Below are 18,168 nucleotides of genomic sequence, written 5' to 3'. Positions count from 1 at the left end.
AGACACGAACACAAATAATAAGCTCTGCTTCTTCTTCACAAACAGTAAAAAGCAAAACATGGAAAAACTCTATTTTGTTTTTCCACTTTCTGAAAAGCAAGAACTAAGGCCATAAGATCTAGACAAGAAAAGACCACTGCAGGCGGCTGAAGCACAGACAGCACAAAGCAGAACTAGAACAGATAGGAAGCCTCACAGAAACGCACGGATAAACACAAATTTGAAGTTAATTAACAGTCTACAAACAGATTTATTGGAAACAAAAATCAATCATAATTAATGGTGTGTTTCTCATGTCTGGTATCAACACTTCTTATGCAATTTTAGAGGTAAAATGTATGTGATACATCAAGCTACAGTTCTCCAATTATGGGCTAGTATCACAGCAAAACTTGTTATACACACGATAGAGTAATATATATATATATATACATAATCAGGGCGGCATGGTGGTACAGCAGTGAGATGTCGCAGTCACACAGCTTCAGGGACCTGGAGGTTGTGAGTTCGAGTCCCGCTCCTGGTGACTGTCTGTGAGGAGTGTGGTGTGTTCTCTCTGTGTCTGTGTGGGTTTCCTCCGGGTGACTGTCTGTGAGGAGTGTGGTGTGTTCTCCCTGTGTCTGCGTGGGTTTCCTCCGGGTGACTGTCTGTGAGGAGTGTGGTGTGTTCTCTCTGTGTCTGTGTGGGTTTCCTCCGGGTGACTGTCTGTGAGGAGTGTGGTGTGTTCTCCCTGTGTCTGCGTGGGTTTCCTCCGGGTGACTGTCTGTGAGGAGTGTGGTGTGTTCTCCCTGTGTCTGCGTGGGTTTCCTCCGGGTGACTGTCTGTGAGGAGTGTGGTGTGTTCTCCCTGTGTCTTTGTGGGTTTCCTCCAAAAGTGTCCGTGTGTGAGTGTGTGAGTGTGTGTGTTGCCCTGTGAAGGACTGGTGCCCACTTCAGGGTGTGTTCCTGCCTTGCGCCCAATGATTCCAGGTAGGTTCTGGACCCACCGCTGCCCTGAACTGGATAAGACTTACAGACAATGAATGAATGAATAATATAATTCTAATATAATATAATGTAATTTAACATTCAAATATCCACAATATAATGCAAATGTATATATAAAATTAGACTGAAATCCCCATGACTAATATCCAGAACTAAAGTTCTCAAAGTAGTGAAGCTGCTCATGACCCAGGCATTCACAGTTAAAGTAAATTGCAGGTCAGACAGTCAACACAAGTTCATGTCAATTATTTAGACTCTCTCCTGGGTTGTGGTCTTTGAGCCAAAGTTCCAGCAGCGGACAGAGTAATGGCCATCACTTTAAAACACAAGCATCCGGACAGGACGTCAGCATTAAGAGTGTATCAGGGCACATTAACTGCAGTCTGAGAGGAGAGGCTTCAAAGAAGTTACAGTCATGATAATTAAATGAAGACCAACAGCAGAGGAGTTAGCAAAGCATTCAGCCTCACAGTGAATGCAGAAATTTAACATGTACTTTTTTTAACATGTAATTAATCATCAATTATCAAATTAGGGCACAGAGGCGCCGCCTTATAATTTGCTGTTGTTACAGAGCCTTGTGATGTATTAGCAATCGCTATTGTTAAGATCAGAAAGTAGATTGTATTTAACTAGTCTCGCGTTGCCAGTCTAAGAACAGTCTGGTGCCTTTTGCCAAAACTACCGACAACTGCAGGAAAAGGATTTTGACTGACACACAAAGGACCAATCACAAGTCTGCTATTTTGGCATTATGTGTAAAAGGAGGCGATTCAAGTGGCTGAGACTAGCATTTAACTAATTCTCTCTCTCTCTCTCTCTCTCTCTCTCTCTCTCTCTCTCTGTCACAGACACACACACACACACACACACACACACACACACAGATGCGGCACTTGTTGGTTTCCTGATTTCCTCTTCTACCTTGTTTAGTTCCTCCATTTATTCATTAACAAGTTGAATTTTCATTTAGCAAATTAAGAGACTCTGATATTCAATATTACACATGTATATTATAATAAAGTAAAAAGTGTGGTTTCTTTTCACCATATTGTCTTTCATAACAATTTACACACTTATCTCCCTGTCAAAAATACATGGACATACTTGATTTTTAACTGCTGTGATAAATATGATTAGGTTTTAAATCAATAAACACTACTAATATAGTATCATTCCATTTTGTTGATCTTACACTCTTTCATTCTTTTTACGTTTAAATATAAGTTTTTAAAAGCTTCAGTCTTGAGAAGGGACAATATATATAACCCCAATGAATTACATCAAATTGTATATTGAATTAGTTATATCTTTAATTAATTAATTAATTCATTCATTCATTCATACATTATCTGTAACCCTTATCCAGTTCTGGGTCGCGGTGGTCCGGAGACTACCTGGAATCATTGGGCAGGAATACACCCTGGAGGAAACCCACGCAGACACAGGGAGAACACACCACACTCCTCACAGACAGTCACCCAGAGGAAACCCACGCAGACACAGGGAGAACACACCACACTCCTCACAGACAGTCACCCAGAGGAAACCCACGCAGACACAGGGAGAACACACCACACTCCTCACAGACAGTCACCCAGAGGAAACCCACGCAGACACAGGGAGAACACACCACACTCCTCACAGACAGTCACCCAGAGGAAACCCACGCAGACACAGGGAGAACACACCACACTCCTCACAGACAGTCACCCAGAGGAAACCCACGCAGACACAGGGAGAACACACCACACTCCTCACAGACAGTCACCCGGAGGAAACCCACGCAGACACAGAGAGAACACACCACACTCCTCACAGACAGTCACCCGGAGGAAACCCACGCAGACACAGAGAGAACACACCACACTCCTCACAGACAGTCACCCGGAGGAAACCCACGCAGACACTGGGAGAACACACCACACTCCTCGCAGACAGTCACCCGAAGGAAACCCACACAGACACTGGGAGAACACACCACACTCCTCACAGACAGTCACCCGGAGCCGGACTCCAACCCACAACCTCTTTTTCCCTGCAGCTGTGTGACTGCGACGCTACCTGCTGTGCCTGTATTTTAATTTATTTTATTTTATTTTATTTTATTTTATTGTTAATAGATTATTACTAGAGTCCTACTATTTATATTTATTTGCTTCTCCGAAACACAGATGATTCAACCTGAGCTTGTTGCCATGGGCTCCCTGCTAAGAACACATTATCAATAACACTGTCATGAGGAGCAATCAATCACCTTCCACAATGATTGTTCTTTCCATCATGAAACAGCCATTATACTCACACCTAGTGGCCTGCCTGTGTCACAGATTCTGTACTAAACCTATTTTAAAACATGGCCACATCCATGAGGGGGTCCCACCCTATGGAGCACACACTGGCTCATCCAGGGACTACACAGCAATTTGATTCTTCAGTTCATGCAAGCTGTAATTTGTAGAAAAATTGTAAAACATAATGATCACTTTCATAAATGCTGTTTGCTACATTCCTGGAGGTAAGAAAAGCACCCACTGCTCCTTTAATCAGTAGTGATGCCTACAGTAAGAGTTTCTAAAAACTGCTGGCTGTTTCTAGGGCTTATTGAATAATTAGCTTGATGATAACTGCTTAACAGCAGCTCTTCAAACAAAAAAAACACACACACATCCAGCGAGTCGACCTTCAAAAGACGAGACCCTCTCAAATCAAACCCGATTTCCGGCCGCTTTAATTGAGCCATTGTTCTTAGCACTTAGAGCTAAACTTGCCGACTTCATCTGAATGCATCTGCATGAAAAATGAGATGCTAATTATACACAATGCAATTATCCACCAAGAATTTTAACAATTCCCGCTCTTCCATCAAGCACTACATTAGCCCAAATTAAAACGTCTCGCTCAATATTTGACTGACCTTCATACGCCGTTTGTTGCAGTCATTGAAAACCAGCTCAGGCTCTCATTTAAAGGGCCCCTATATCATCGCATTTAAAGGGCCCATATATCATCTCATTTAAAGGGCCCCTATATGATCGCATTTAAAGGGATATAGACCTTTCTTCACTGTTGTGAAATAAAAGAGCTTTTGTGTAATTTAAAAATGCCAATCAGAAAATAGGTCAATTAAAAATGTTCATAACAGAAATAGCCGATGTGTTCCTCTAGGGGTCCTTGGGGAGTGGCTGGTGAAGGCATAAAAGTTGTGATGTAAAATGAAATTCTGATATTTTTGGAACATAAAACAAACTAGATCTTATAATTGGACTCATATGGAGTTAAATAATAAAGTAATAGACACCTGTAGGAAATGGGAAATAATTTAGTTTTTAGTTATTGTCCTGAGAGTCCTGCGCTAAATACGGAGAGTAACAGGAACAGGCTCTTATTGTGATTGTGTGTGTGTGTGTGTGTGTGTGTGTCTGTGATGTATCTCTAAGGAGAACTGGCAGGTCAAGGCTGAGCGCTCTTTTCCTGGTGTAAATACAAAGCTGTCAGTCTCAGACAGAGCTGAAGCCAATTCATTTCGACCATCAGCAGCGACAGAGCAAAGGAGGAGAATGAGGGGCAGGGCTCAAAACATAGTGAGGCACAGGAAAAACAGAAGAATGGAGGAAAGGAAACACTTTACACACGCCATATTTTGGAGTCCATATTTTACACAGTCCATATTTTGCCAGAAAAACTATGATCTGCATTCAATATTTAAATATAACAAAGTGATATATTAAGCCACAGTTTTGACATGAGTCTGACACAAACAGAGATATGAGAACAACACGCCAGTCGTAACGTATCACATCAACAGCTGTTTGGTTTACTTTCGCCGGTCTGATCGCTTTTACTTGTGCAGAGATGACACGCATTTGAATAGAAGCTCAGTGCAGCAGTGTGCAGTGAATTAACATGGAGTCCGTGAAGGGGTTTGATTGACAGGTGTGTTTTCTCCCCTTATCACTGTGTGTATAATGTATGAAGTTAATTGGTGAAATGCCCTGTGGCTCTATAGGTTAAAGGTTAATGGATCCACCTCTGGGACGTTGTTGTTCTCCAGTGGACCGTTCAGATCAGAACGCTGCTGCTTCCTAGGCTGTTCGACACTGTTACACACCTAGAGAGAGAGAGAGAGAGAGAGAGAGAGAGAGAGAGAGAGAGAACAGAGAAGACAAAAGGAATAAGCAAAGAGAAAAACAAAAAAGAGACAGAGAAATAGGGGAAATATACAGATACAAAGAAGAGAAAAAGGTGAAAGAGAAACAAAGAGAAAAAGAGGGAGAAAAAGACAAGGACAGAGAGGTTTGTGAGACAGGTACAAGAAGAAAACAAGCAGCGCAGAAGATGAGATGGTGTGTGATGGTGGGATTCTTGGGGCTGTAAACCCTACGGGAATCAGGAGGCAACACTCAACCTATCACATACACAACAACAGGCAGGTGATGGAAACACACACACACACACACAAAGGAAGGGAAAAAGCTATTGTTTTGTTCCTGTGGTCAGACAGTACGTCATAAATCTGCAGATTAAACAGGCTACATTACATATTACATATATTCATAGCAACTAAAAAGCATCCTCTTTTACTCTGCTGGACACTCAAACTCTCTAATTAGTTTCCCTCAGTCCACTCATCAGCAGTTGATCAAATTCGTTTGTCATGTGGCTTTACTCCAAGGCATGGGTCCAGGCGGGACACTAATATCACAGCCTCTGCTCTCCTTCCAGCTAAAGCAGGGAAATTAAGATCTCACCCCTTCAAAAGCGACCGTACCAGCCCTAATTAAAACATTAAAGGTCAGGAACCTTTTAAAACAGTTCATTGTAAATCAGAAAAGCAACTGGAGGTCATTCTTGGCTCACTCCAGCTCTACCAGCTAAACACACCCTTAGACATGGGCTACTTTAACAGACATTAGTTAATAATGTTGTTTAACTTCTTACTACCTCTCAGCATTTCAGAGATATCTCAACAGTGGTGAGATCCTGTATATCATAGTCATATATGCATCAAATTAAAAGTCCCCTCAGCATATATTCTATCCATCCATCCATTATCTGTAAGCGCTTATCCAATTCAGGGTTGCGTTGGGTCCAGAGTCTACCTGGAATCATTGGGTGCAAGGCAGGAATACACCCTGGAGGGGGCGCCAGTCCTTCAGATGGCAACACACACACTCACACATTCACACACACTCACACCTACAGACACTTTTGAGTCTCCAATCCACCTACCAACGTGTGTTTTTGGACTGTGGGAGGAAACCAGAGCACCCAGAGAAAACCCACGCAGACACAGGGAGAACACACCACACTCCTCACAGACAGTCACTCGGAGGAAACCCACACAGACACAGGGAGAACACACCACACTCCTCACAGACAGTCACTCGGAGGAAACCCACGCAGACACAGGGAGAACACACCACACTTCACAGACAGTCACCCGGAGGAAACCCACGCAGACACAGGGAGAACACACCACACTCCTCACAGACAGTCACCCGGAGCGGGAATCGAACCCACAACCTCCAGGTCCCTGGAGCTGTGTGACTGCGACACCTATCTGCTGTGCCACCGTGCCACCCTTAATGATAATAATAATAATAATAATAATAATAATAATAATACATTACATTTATAAAGAACCCAAAGATGCTTAGAAGTCACAGGTGATGTAGCAGCACACTGACAACATAAAGACAATATGAAAAAACAAAAAACAAACATTTATGACACTGGGAGGATGAATGCAAGGGAGAATAGCGGAGTTTTAAGCTGAGACCTTTGCATCTTTATCTTTGTCTTATTGAGAAATTTTGAATATGTGGTGGGATCCCCCTGTAGTTTAGCACCATTGATTAGTCTGTGAAAAATATCCTTAAACATGTTAAACATGTATACACACAAATAACAATGTGTTGTATATATAGGAATAATATAAAGCAGATTTCGAGTCAGGTAAAGGCTGGCCTCAGTATCTCGGCAAACTCGCAAATTCTCAAGCCAAAGCGAGTGAAATTTAAACGATATTCACAAATTCTTCAGGACCATGGAGCAGTCAGCAATGAACTGTCTGTGAAGGTCAGTATGTCATTTTGTTTACACCTGTGTGTCCAGTGCGAAGGGAAGATTTTCAGAGCAGAGGATGAGTGGATGCAACAAGGTGTGTTTTGGCCCTGGGGCTGAAAGAGTTTCACACTCAGAATTCAAACAAGTGGCACAGCGCTGGACAGTCACACACCGCATTAAGATCAGAGTCAGACTGGAGCCGCTTCACCCAGCAGTTGCAGAGTGTTTATCACTTTTACAGCACTGGCCAGAAATAAAAGGGTGGGGGTTTCCTATCCTCCACCGTAAGTTACACAGTGCAGTTTCTGCCGTGCTGAGCCTGCAGTGTTGCTTTAAGTTGGACATTTCTTAAAAAATATATTTGTATATACCTAGGGAGTGAGGTAAGACCTTGTCTTTTGTTTCCTTTTATTTTACACTTCCTGAAGTTCACTAGTGGCGCAGCAGGTAGGTGTCGCAGTCACACAGCTCCTGGGGCCTGGAGGTTGTGGGTTCGATTCCCGCTCCGGGTGACTGTCTGTGAGGAGTGTGGTGTGTTCTCCCTGTGTCTGTGTGGGTTTCTTCCGGGTGACTGTCTGTGAGGAGCATGGTGGTGTGTTCTCCCTGTGTCTGCGTGGGTTTCCTCCGGGTGACTGTCTGTGAGGAGTGTGGTGTGTTCTCCATGCGTCTGCGTGGGTTTCCTCCCGGTGCTCCGGTTTCCTCCCACAGTCCAAAAACACACGTTGGTAGGTGGATTAGCGACTCAAAAGTGTCCGTAGGTGTGAGTGTGTGAATGTGTGAGTGTGTGTGTTGCCCTGTTAAGGACTGGCGCCCCCTCCAGGGTGTATTCCTGGCCTTGCGCCCAATGATTCCAGATAGGCCCTGGATTCACCACGAACCTGAACTGGGTAAGGGTTACAGATAATGAATGACTGAATGAATTAGCCATTCTGTGTTTCCGTTTGTGTCCTTTTCGTCCACATTCTCATCTCTGTTACAGTTATTCATTTCCCATACATTAATCACAGCACACGCCTCATTCTATTACGGCTCAACCCTAGACTGGGTCGTAACAATACCATTCTTCGTGTTGGTTTGCCACATCAGGCACTGATGTCATTATCGCAGATCTGAAGTCCGAGTCAAATCAGGAATTTAAGCCCAAGTCAAGTCAGCAATCATAATAAAATAAAAAGTCAGACATAAGCCACGAGTCATTGCAATTCAATCTGAATCTGAGTCAAGTCACAAATCACAGGATTTGAAGAATCAAGAGTCATACAAAACAAAGAGTCCAAACAGGTGACTCTTGAGCTTATTAAGCTCACTACATCAGTACTGTGAGACTTAATGGACCAGATCTCCTCACACTCTGGGGCTGTAGAGCAAACTCAGAGATTTAGAAAAAGAAGGATGCAGGAGACACATGCGTTTATCCCATAGCACTAACAAACACCTCTGAAAAACACTGGTGAAGAAATGACCATTTTCTGGTGATTTGGCCTTGATCTCCGGAGACATTTGGATTGGACGCTTACAGTTTGTGTGGAAGATTACACATTGTGCTCCTTTCATCTGAACCTTTTAGCTAGAGTATATGGCACTGTGCATAAAAACGACACCAATGGACTGTATCTTAGCTTCTGGTGTATATAAATAGCTTAAAAGTATTGCAGCATATCTACTGATAAACGAGCTTAGAGAGATCTATGAGCCAGGACTTTTTAAGTCACACAACGAGAGCAAAAGTTAACATGTCTGATATGTTCACTATACAAATACAGCACTGTGCAAAAGTCTTAGTCACCTAAACACATTACTTAAAATGATCTATCTGTGCTGTAAGGGTGTTTGTGCTCGTAACAACATCATATATCATTAGAGCAGCTGTAAATAAACCTTGCATTAGACACAGACACTAACATTGCTACCGTTTTCTGGAGCAGTATCTGTGTTCTCATCACATCAGCAGAGTTTTCTGTCCTAGGTCTTTACAATTATGTATAAAAACAGGACAGGGAGAGGACTTTAATCGAAAATTGTGCTCACAATAGCGTAAAGCAATGCAGATTTTGAGTGAATAAAAGCTGTTGTTGTCAGTTGTTTATTCCCCGTGCTAAAAAACCTTCTTCAAAACAAAGGGTAATTATCAAGTCCTTCATCCGACAGGTGCGTTAGTGAAGAGCTCGACTAGAAACCGACTGGTAGAGTCAGCTGTCAACAAAACCAGAAGGTGTTAATCTATTAGAAATATACAATCTTGCTTTTTGAAAACTTGGTATTTCAGCTGTCACAATAACCACTTATTGTTGTGACACCACTGTCAGACTGCGCAGACCACAACACGCAATCTATGACCCTTAGACTTCTTTCTGATATGAGCCATTGTTAAGTGATTACTACAAATGAATAAACTAGCTACGGAGTCTCAGAATGATGCAATGTGTCCTTATTGCAGCCATTAGCTGTACCATTGGCTGAACCATTCTTTACTGGGGACTCTGTGTTTTTAACATTTAATAGCAGTCTGCAATTATTGTTTAAATCCTCAAGTTAAACATGACGCTGTTCTACTCACTGCTTCATGTGGATCATTATGTACAGCAGTGTAGCATACACTTTTACATCTATATCCTTCAAACATATCCAAGCACATCAGAAAACCCCAATATTTTGTACGTCTCTTTTGGCTGTCACAAGCTGTATATCTCTCTCTTTATTATCCACAATCCACCATCCACACCATCCTCACTAAAACACTGCCATCTTCAATAAATCACCAAACCCTCCTCTGTCTTACACTCCACCCCAAAACAAACATTATCATAAATCTCCTTAAGGCGGCGCAAAATACCATTCCTTCCAGATGTTCACATCATCCAGCAAACATAAACCAACACCTTGAGTACATCAAGGGTTCACTAATTGGATTTTTGTGTAATGTGTCAATATAAAATGTGATGTAACTTTTGGCAGGCCACATGGTATGTTTTTTTTACCCTCTTCAGTTGCAGAGTGTTTTTTACTTTTACAGCACTGCCTGGAAATCAAGGGGGTGCTGGGTGTCTACCCTCTGCTACAGGTTACATAGTGCATTTTCTCCAGTGCTGAGCCTGGAGTAGCAACAACAGAAGCTCTATTTTCACTATTACAGGTCAGTGGAGCTGTCATTTTAAGGTAAAAGTACTACTAGGTGTGCCTTTATACACATTAAAGAGTAGTAAATAAACCCTGAATTTTATTATTTGAGTGTGCCGCGATGACACACACTTGCGTTCCACCCCCTAACCTTTAAAGTGGGCACGACCAGGCTGAATTGATGAGGCAATTAAAATGTGTAGGCGTGTGTTCTCAGGTCATTTGACCAGGCAACCTGCTCTTAGAGTGAGTATTATTTCAGTTTGAGAAGAGTTTATCTGGGAATGTCTCTGACCTGTTCCTGTGTCCACCTCCTCCTCTCCTCAGGGGTCCGCGACCGTCCTTTCACACCCCTCTGAGGCTGTGGGGTATGTCCTGCTGGAGGGATGTTGAGGGATTTGGGTCTGCCGTCATGGCGGTGGGGTTGAGCTGGGTAAGGGGCAGCAGCAGGTTCAGCTTTGGGCAGAGCTTCCGGTTGGTAACAGGGTGCTGGCTCCGCCCCCATTTCCGCCCCCAGTTCCTCTGGGCTTTGGTCTGTCCCACTGCTGAGGCTGCCCATGCTCATACTCATTTTAATCTCTGCCACAATCTGGTCAATATCCTCCTCCGTCTCCTCACCAGTCTCACCTTCCACGCCCTTGTGACCCCTGTACGAGTTGCCATTATCCTCCGGAGTGTAGTAGTCACCTGTGTAGAGAGGCGGGCAATAACATTATTATGAGACATTTTCTTACTGAGATAAAGTGCATGTTTACCCATTTGAGCCCAGCAGCTATCCATTATATTGTGTGAAAAGTCCATACTGAATGGACCAATAGAAATGCTTCAAATTACCAATAATTAGTAGGAATAAAATCATCCTACTTTGATTTCCATTTAAAGTTAAGAAGATGTTTTTGATAGAAAGTTACTGTTTTGGAGATACATGTTTTTCTTTGGACAGTGACAGACAGTGAGTGGCTGAGAGTGTGATGCAAGAGAACTACAGCCATATCACCCTCTCACCTGTGTATCTCTCTCTGTTCTGTTCTTCCTCCTCTTCTGGTTCTTCCTCTTCATGAGGGCAGTAGTCCTCACTCTCCTCCCCATCCTCTTCCTCATCCTGGTCCCGGGCAGGAGGCTGAGCCTGGTCTTGGTGGTCTTCTGCATGGTGATGGTGGTGGTGGTGATGGTGGTGGTGATGGTGCAGGTTCTGGTGGTCTAGGACGGGTTCTGGCCTTCCGTCATAAATCTGCGGGTCCGAGTCCTGATCCTCCAGAATTTCGCAGCGTACCTCCCCACTCTCCATGTCCCCCTCTACCTCACCCACTCCCTGCCCCTCTCCTTCTCCTTCCGCCCACTCCTCCACCGCTTCCTGGCACTCATCTGTATCTGGGGGCGGCTCGGCTCTGACCGTCCCGTACTCGCCGTCCTCGTTACAGTCCACTCCCTCGAGGTAGCTGTCGTCCTCAGGGCAGTAGCGAATATAATATGTTACCCCTTCGTCCTCCTCCGGCAGTCCTTCGTCATAGTCTTCCTCTTCCTCCTCTTCCTCTGAGGTGTTGTTGACATAGTCCGAGCTGGAGTCTCCATCCAGACTGTCTGGATGGCCGCGGTATTCTGAGCGTGCGTGGTCCGGGGTGGTGGGAGTTGTAGGACGACTGTTGGGTAGGTGTGCCCCCTCCTGGTCACAGTAAGGAACTTCAGGGTTTTCAGAGTCCTGCTGCTCCTTGTACTCCTGAAGGGGGCACTCTGTAGGGGCGCTGGGGTAGGGAGCGTGGAGCTCCGCCGAGGCCATGCTGCTGCTGCTGCTGGCCCCAGGCCTCTTCCTCTGAGCCATAGGGAAATACACTCACTGACCTTCCATTCCTGGGGGGGTCCGCTGTCCTGCCGCAGAAAAAGAGACCACATTTAAATGTAGCAATTTGAAGAAATAATCATTCAAATAATAACCACCTAGGGCTATTTTAATGTTCAGTAAATGTATCACCTCATTAATTAATCAAACAATCATGAGGAATCTCAATAAAACTACAGACCCCACATTGCCCCCTATGCTTCCTGAAGTGTACTGCAATCTGTCAGAATGATCCCAACTACAGAAAATGCAGAGTCTACCCAAGTTAGGGGATTCCAGTGGGTACAAACAAATCTGTTTTTTCTCACTGTATTTAGAGATGTTTTGCCTTTGTCACTAAGTTGCGACAGCGAATGGATTTAGCTGCAGCTCATCAGGGCTAAATTAACTGCATTTACACAGAAAAACACTACTAGCTCAATGAGCACAAAGAACAAAGCAGAATGCTTAAACAACCGGAGACTTTAAAGAATGAGATCGGACATTCAGACTCTACTGAAGTCCATTGATCTTCTAGGAGAACAGCAGCAGCTCACTCCCACACGACTGGACATGGGCTCTTTAACTGCTCAGTGCTGATCAATTACTGCTATTGAGCTGGACAGATCATTTACGAGATCCACATGTTGTATAGCACCTCTTCAGAGCTCTCGGCTCATCGCAGCACTTACGACTGGACAGTAGGACCTCACGGTAAGGACAAATCGCAGTACTGACCATATACACTTGCATTGTTTGGGTGTTTTTTTTTTTTGTAGTTTCCCATAACTTCTTTCCAGATTAGAATTAAACATGCTGTTTTTGGTACTGTGCCTTTAAGTCTAACACATGTAAATAGCCTCTTTTTTGATTGGCTGTCCTGCAATTTGCATTTTCAAAAAAGGAAAGCAGAATAAAGCACTATAACTTATAACTCCAGTGTAAAAGGACAGGACCGGTGCTTAACATGATCCACTACCCAAATATTTCCTGCTCTTTGGTGGTCCCATGGGGTCCTGAAAAACAATGGGAAAGGAAAATGATGACTAGTCCTGCTAGAGAAGGACGTACCATGGTTTGAAAGAAGTGGCAGAAAGGATCCATTCAGATTTCATTATCGGCTGATTGTATTAATCATGTATCGGTGAAGTCCACTGCACTGCACTCTACTACATTAAGCATTAACTGCTTCAAAGGCAGCAGCCTGCTTCGGACTGTCACTGCATGGAGAACGTAGGTGTGTGTGGTGTGAGGTATTTGCGGATGGTTCTGTGGTATTGATCAGAGCTCAGTGGGCTGAGGAAGGACGAGGCTGAGGCAGGATTAATCTTTCAGGCTTCAGCGGAGCTCCAGCAGGGCGTGGCCACCAGCAACTCCACAACACTGCTGCTGCTCACTGTACGACCACAAACTCACACTCGCTTCAGAGAGAAATTAGACTGTAGCCCAGGAAGATAAATGATACCGGGACTCTTCTATACACTACATCATCGAACACAAGTACACACACACACACACCCCCACACCCACACACACCCACCCACACCCACACACACACACACACACACACACACACAAATACAAAAATAGCTGGGAAAGAGAGTGTGAGAGAGATATAGAGAGAGGGATGGGCAGAAAGATGGGTAGAACACAGGAATAGTGAGAGAAAAGGTAGAAAAGATAAACTGAGGGAGCAAGTAGGGTAGAGGAGAGAGAGAGAGGGAGAGAGAGAGAGAGAGAGAGAGAGAGAGAGAGAGAGAGAAAGCACTGTCTGTATTCTCCTGAGTCTAACTCACACCGTGCCATCGTCACCAGTAGCCAGCAACAACAGCTCTCAGAGGGGCTTTTGTTGCTACTCTAGTGCTCTCTCTCTCTCTCTCTCTCTCTCTCTCTCTCTCTCTCTCTCTCTCTCTCTCTGCCTTTTATTAAGCCTTCTATCACTACACATTACAACAGCTAATTACCCACAATGCTGCACAAAGACCCACCCTCCAACTTTTTTCCACACACATTTGTTTTTACATGATGTCCTGACATTGAATTAAATATATAGCATATAAATGCTGTAGCAATAATAATAATAATAATAATAATGATGATAATATATTCCATGTGTTATACACACGTTACAAAACAATCACAGCTGCTTGTTTCCATTTTTAAACAAATCAATGCTGGTAGCTCTCATCTATTAATGGAAATCAATGCATATGAATAATTACAAATATTCTGGAATACCTGGACTATTCTTAGAGGAAACCATTATTTAGATATAGATTTTTCAATATATATTAAATACTGAAAAAATCAAGAGTTTGGAGATATTCAGCAGCAAGAGAACTGTCCTTTTTAAAGTTGATGTTTGAAGTAGAAAACTGGAGAGGGTAAGGATCCAAGTAACTTGACAAGGCCCAACTGTGATGATGGTATTGTTCTGATCACAGCAACCCTGGCTCAAGGAAGGAGAACCAGAGAACTGACAATAGGGTCATGAATGCCTGGGGCTTACTGATCAGCAATACACTGCCCCATACATCAGAGCAGCTTTAACTCTTTCAGCAGTGTGTGCTACAGTAGCTCTTAAATAGAAGCAGACATACTGGGCTAGGCCTTGCTCCGTATGTGCCTCACTGAGCACTGAGTACCCATGAGCCTGTTGCTGGTTCACTTTAGGTAAGTGCAAACCACTGCACACAGGGAATAACCCACAAGAGCCGCTGTTTTGCAGATGTTCTGACCAAAACATTATAACCGTCGCAGTGTTACGCTTGTTAAAGTGGCTCAGATCCTTACACTCGCCAACTTCAAGAACTGCACGCAAACACAGACATCATCACACATCACTTACACTAGCAGTTCCCCAGATTGTTAACACTCCAATGTTCAGGCTTTCCCCATTACTCCCATCACCTTCCACACCGTGTCACGCCTCTCAGCTCCATCTGCTTACATTCTGTCCTCGCATCAGCATAAGCGCTCTCCAAAAGGAATCTCTCTGCCTCTCTCTCTCTCTCTCTCTCTCTCTCTCTCTCTCTCTCTCTCTCTCTCTCTCTCAAACACACAGCTACACACACACTTTCTCTCTCCACAATGCTACAGAACTACTCTCGTTCCTATAAGCTCCACTCCCACACCACTTACAAACACACAGCTTTTCTCTTCCTACCTGTTTCCCTGGATACTGCTGTCATATGGAGCACCAGCCCCTCGGCACGAGCTTGAATGATTGACTGCTATGTGCTCCGGCCCTCCCCCCAGAGCTCAGGCTGCCCCACCTCCTACCCTTCTCTCCTCACCAGGCCATTCCCAGCACACACACGGCAGTAACTGAAGACCGGCGCTCCCCTGGGCTCCTGACCCTTCACCTCCTTTTTCACCCTTGCATTCATTACCAGCGACTGTTGGAGCACGCCTCCAGATTCGAGGAGAACAGGGGCTCACTTGGGTGTCAATGTACAATGACTGTATCACACTTTTCCTTTATCGGCTGGATATAAAAAGACAGGCAGCGACTGCCCTTTGTCTACACAGCTCTAGTGTTAGCTCTTCTAATGACTGAACACACAAAGGGGTTATAAGACGCCCCTTCGCGTAAAAATATTGTATTCATAAAGACCCTAGCCACTGCAGTTCTAATGCTTCTCAAATGATTCAATTACAGTTTAAGGGAACGATTGCACTAGTGTTTTTTTTTTTTTTTTAAAAAGAGCTTTGTTTCAATAATTTAGCAAACCTTCCTAAATTTCTCCCACATGGCAATGTCTTCCTCTGCAGCCGGACTAATCACAGATAGCTTGGCTGCAAAACAATACAGGAGAGCGCCAACATATTAGTCACGTGTGAATTTAAGCTTCTGACAGCGTCAGGTATTTTAGTTACACAGGTGTGTGCTGAATGTTATGTATGATATGTTCTTCTTGCAGTCTCTACACACGTCCATTATTCTTCTGTAGTCACTGAATGTAAAGTCTGGTCTCCTGTAAAACTTTGATTGATGCTGCATAGATTTTTTGCGGGATTATTGGATTTGAATAAATTACCATGGGAATGGAAAGACTGTCGGGGCAAACACAGTAGAAATCAATCTCACCTGCCCCGAACAATCTGCATCACGTCCTGACGCCGGGGTTCATTCAAAATGAAACATAAGGGCAGCAAAGACGAGAGGAAGCATGGGTGACTTTATAAGATTATCTGCTATAAAACGCATACCGACTCAGTGATCTCAGTCCATATGAACTCCCACAGTCTGCTACTGGGGTCTCTGCTCTAACCGCTTTACGGAATATACTCCACATGCACATGTGATTGATGAGTCTTATCAATCAATCAATAAAGATCATCAGCTTCAATTTCGAAATGTAATTAAAGAAAATAATTGGATCGTTTTGAATCTTTCGCAAAGTGTAACCATTAAAGCACTAGGGGCTGACGTAGAGGACGCTGCTGGTGCAGCTAATGGCCAACATTAAGCTGCCTCTTAATGTGAGTGCACACACACACACACACACACACACACACACACACACACACACATACATACACACACACACACACACACACATACACACACACACAGCTACAATAAATTTTGTGTTTAAAGTCCAGTTTGACAATCTGTATTGACACACATCGAAATACATTCAGCACAATCAAAGGGGCAAGAGATTAGATGCTGTGTTCAGAACACACCACATCATATTAACAAAGTGCACTGCATTGTTTTGTCCAAAACAGACATTGTTTAGCTTCAAGCTTCTGTTTATGTTTGTATGTTGTGTATTGAAGCTACATTTATAACTTTGTTAGACATGAGCTTTTAAAACCCTTCGAAATTACAATAAATTTCAATGTCCTATATATGTCCTAACAATGTGACAATCTGAATGTAATTAATGATGCAGCCTGCACCAGTTGCTCTGATCATATCTGTGTGTGGAGCATGGGTCGATGAGCTAAGGTGCAGGTTCAGACACAGGTCCGTAGAGTTTTAGAGGTTAACTCTAATCTTAATTCTTACACTAACCTTAATGTGACCCTGTATAACGTCTAGTCATATCCATAACAATCTCCACAAGTATTAAGGCCATGTACAGGCGCGCGCACACACACACACACACACACACACATATACAAAGTGTACTGATCCATTCGGTTTCAACTTGAAAATGAAGCACTTCTAATTGCCCTGAACAGTGCCATTAACTGCTGATGGTGCTGGTGTAATTAGATCTCTGCATAAAAACTAGCGGAGTGTCTCTTATGAGCTGTTACAGTCTTCCTCTACACTCTCAAATATGAATCTGTTATTGTATGGAGAAAAAAGCAAATAAATTGGAAAAACGTAAATTTGACTCTAATCCCCATGAAGAAAAAGTGGATCGAAAATGACGACCATGATAATAAACAAACCATCGTTATACAAGAATCATAATATCTACTATATCTATATCTATCTGCAAAATGTCAGAATATATTTTAATATGATATATTATGGTCAGGTGCACGGTGGTGCAGCAGGTAGTGTCTCTGTCACAGCTCCAGGGTCCTGGAGGTTGTGGGTTCGAGTCCCACTCCAGGTGTCTGCCTGTGAGGAGTGTGGTGTTTTCTACCTGTGTCTGCGTGGGTTTCCTCCGGGTGACTGTCTGTGAGGAGTGTGGTGTGTTCTCCCTGTGTCTGTGTGGGTTTCCTCCGGGTGACTGTCTGTGAGGAGTGTGGTGTGTTCTCCCTGTGTCTGCGTGGGTTTCCTCCGGGTGACTGTCTGTGAGGAGTGTGGTGTGTTCTCCCTGTGTCTGCGTGGGTTTCCTCCGGGTGACTGTCTGTGAGGAGTGTGGTGTGTTCTCCCTGTGTCTGCGTGGGTTTCCTCCGGGTGACTGTCTGTGAGGAGTGTGGTGTGTTCTCCCTGTGTCTGCGTGGGTTTCCTCCGGGTGACTGTCTGTGAGGAGTGTGGTGTGTTCTCCCTGTGTCTGCGTGGGTTTCCTCCGGGTGACTGTCTGTGATGAGTGTGGTGTGTTCTCCTTGTGTCTGCGTGGGTTTCCTCCGGGTGACTGTCTGTGAGGAGTGTGGTGTGTTCTCCCTGTCTGTGTGGGTTTCCTCCGGGTGACTGTCTGTGAGGAGTGTGGTGTGTTCTCCCTGTGTCTGCGTGGGTTTCCTCCAGGTGACTGTCTGTGAGGAGTGTGG

At 44.0% G+C, this 18,168-nt stretch overlaps 1 protein-coding gene across 3 annotated transcripts in view; it reads right to left on the bottom strand.

Annotated features, from left to right (window-relative positions):
• LOC136677141 (amyloid-beta A4 precursor protein-binding family A member 2-like) overlaps window positions 1-18,168 on the bottom strand; it is a 120,028-nt gene that overhangs the window by 27,860 nt on the left and 74,000 nt on the right. For 2 of the 3 annotated variants that reach the window (XM_066654568.1, XM_066654569.1), the window contains exons 3-5: window positions 11,178-12,038; window positions 10,468-10,859; window positions 5,017-5,097 (exon numbers count right to left, since the gene is read on the bottom strand). In XM_066654568.1, the coding sequence (XP_066510665.1) occupies window positions 5,017-5,097; window positions 10,468-10,859; window positions 11,178-11,991 (1,287 nt within the window). In that variant the 5' untranslated portion in view covers window positions 11,992-12,038. The remainder of the gene's footprint in view (window positions 1-5,016; window positions 5,098-10,467; window positions 10,860-11,177; window positions 12,039-18,168) is intronic. The other variant, XM_066654570.1, reaches the window with a different exon arrangement.

The sequence above is a fragment of the Hoplias malabaricus genome, chromosome X2, assembly GCF_029633855.1.
Source record: "Hoplias malabaricus isolate fHopMal1 chromosome X2, fHopMal1.hap1, whole genome shotgun sequence".
NCBI lineage: Eukaryota > Metazoa > Chordata > Actinopteri > Characiformes > Erythrinidae > Hoplias > Hoplias malabaricus.
The sequence above is the reverse complement of the archived record's forward strand: the minus strand, read 5'-3'. Positions and strand labels throughout refer to the sequence as shown.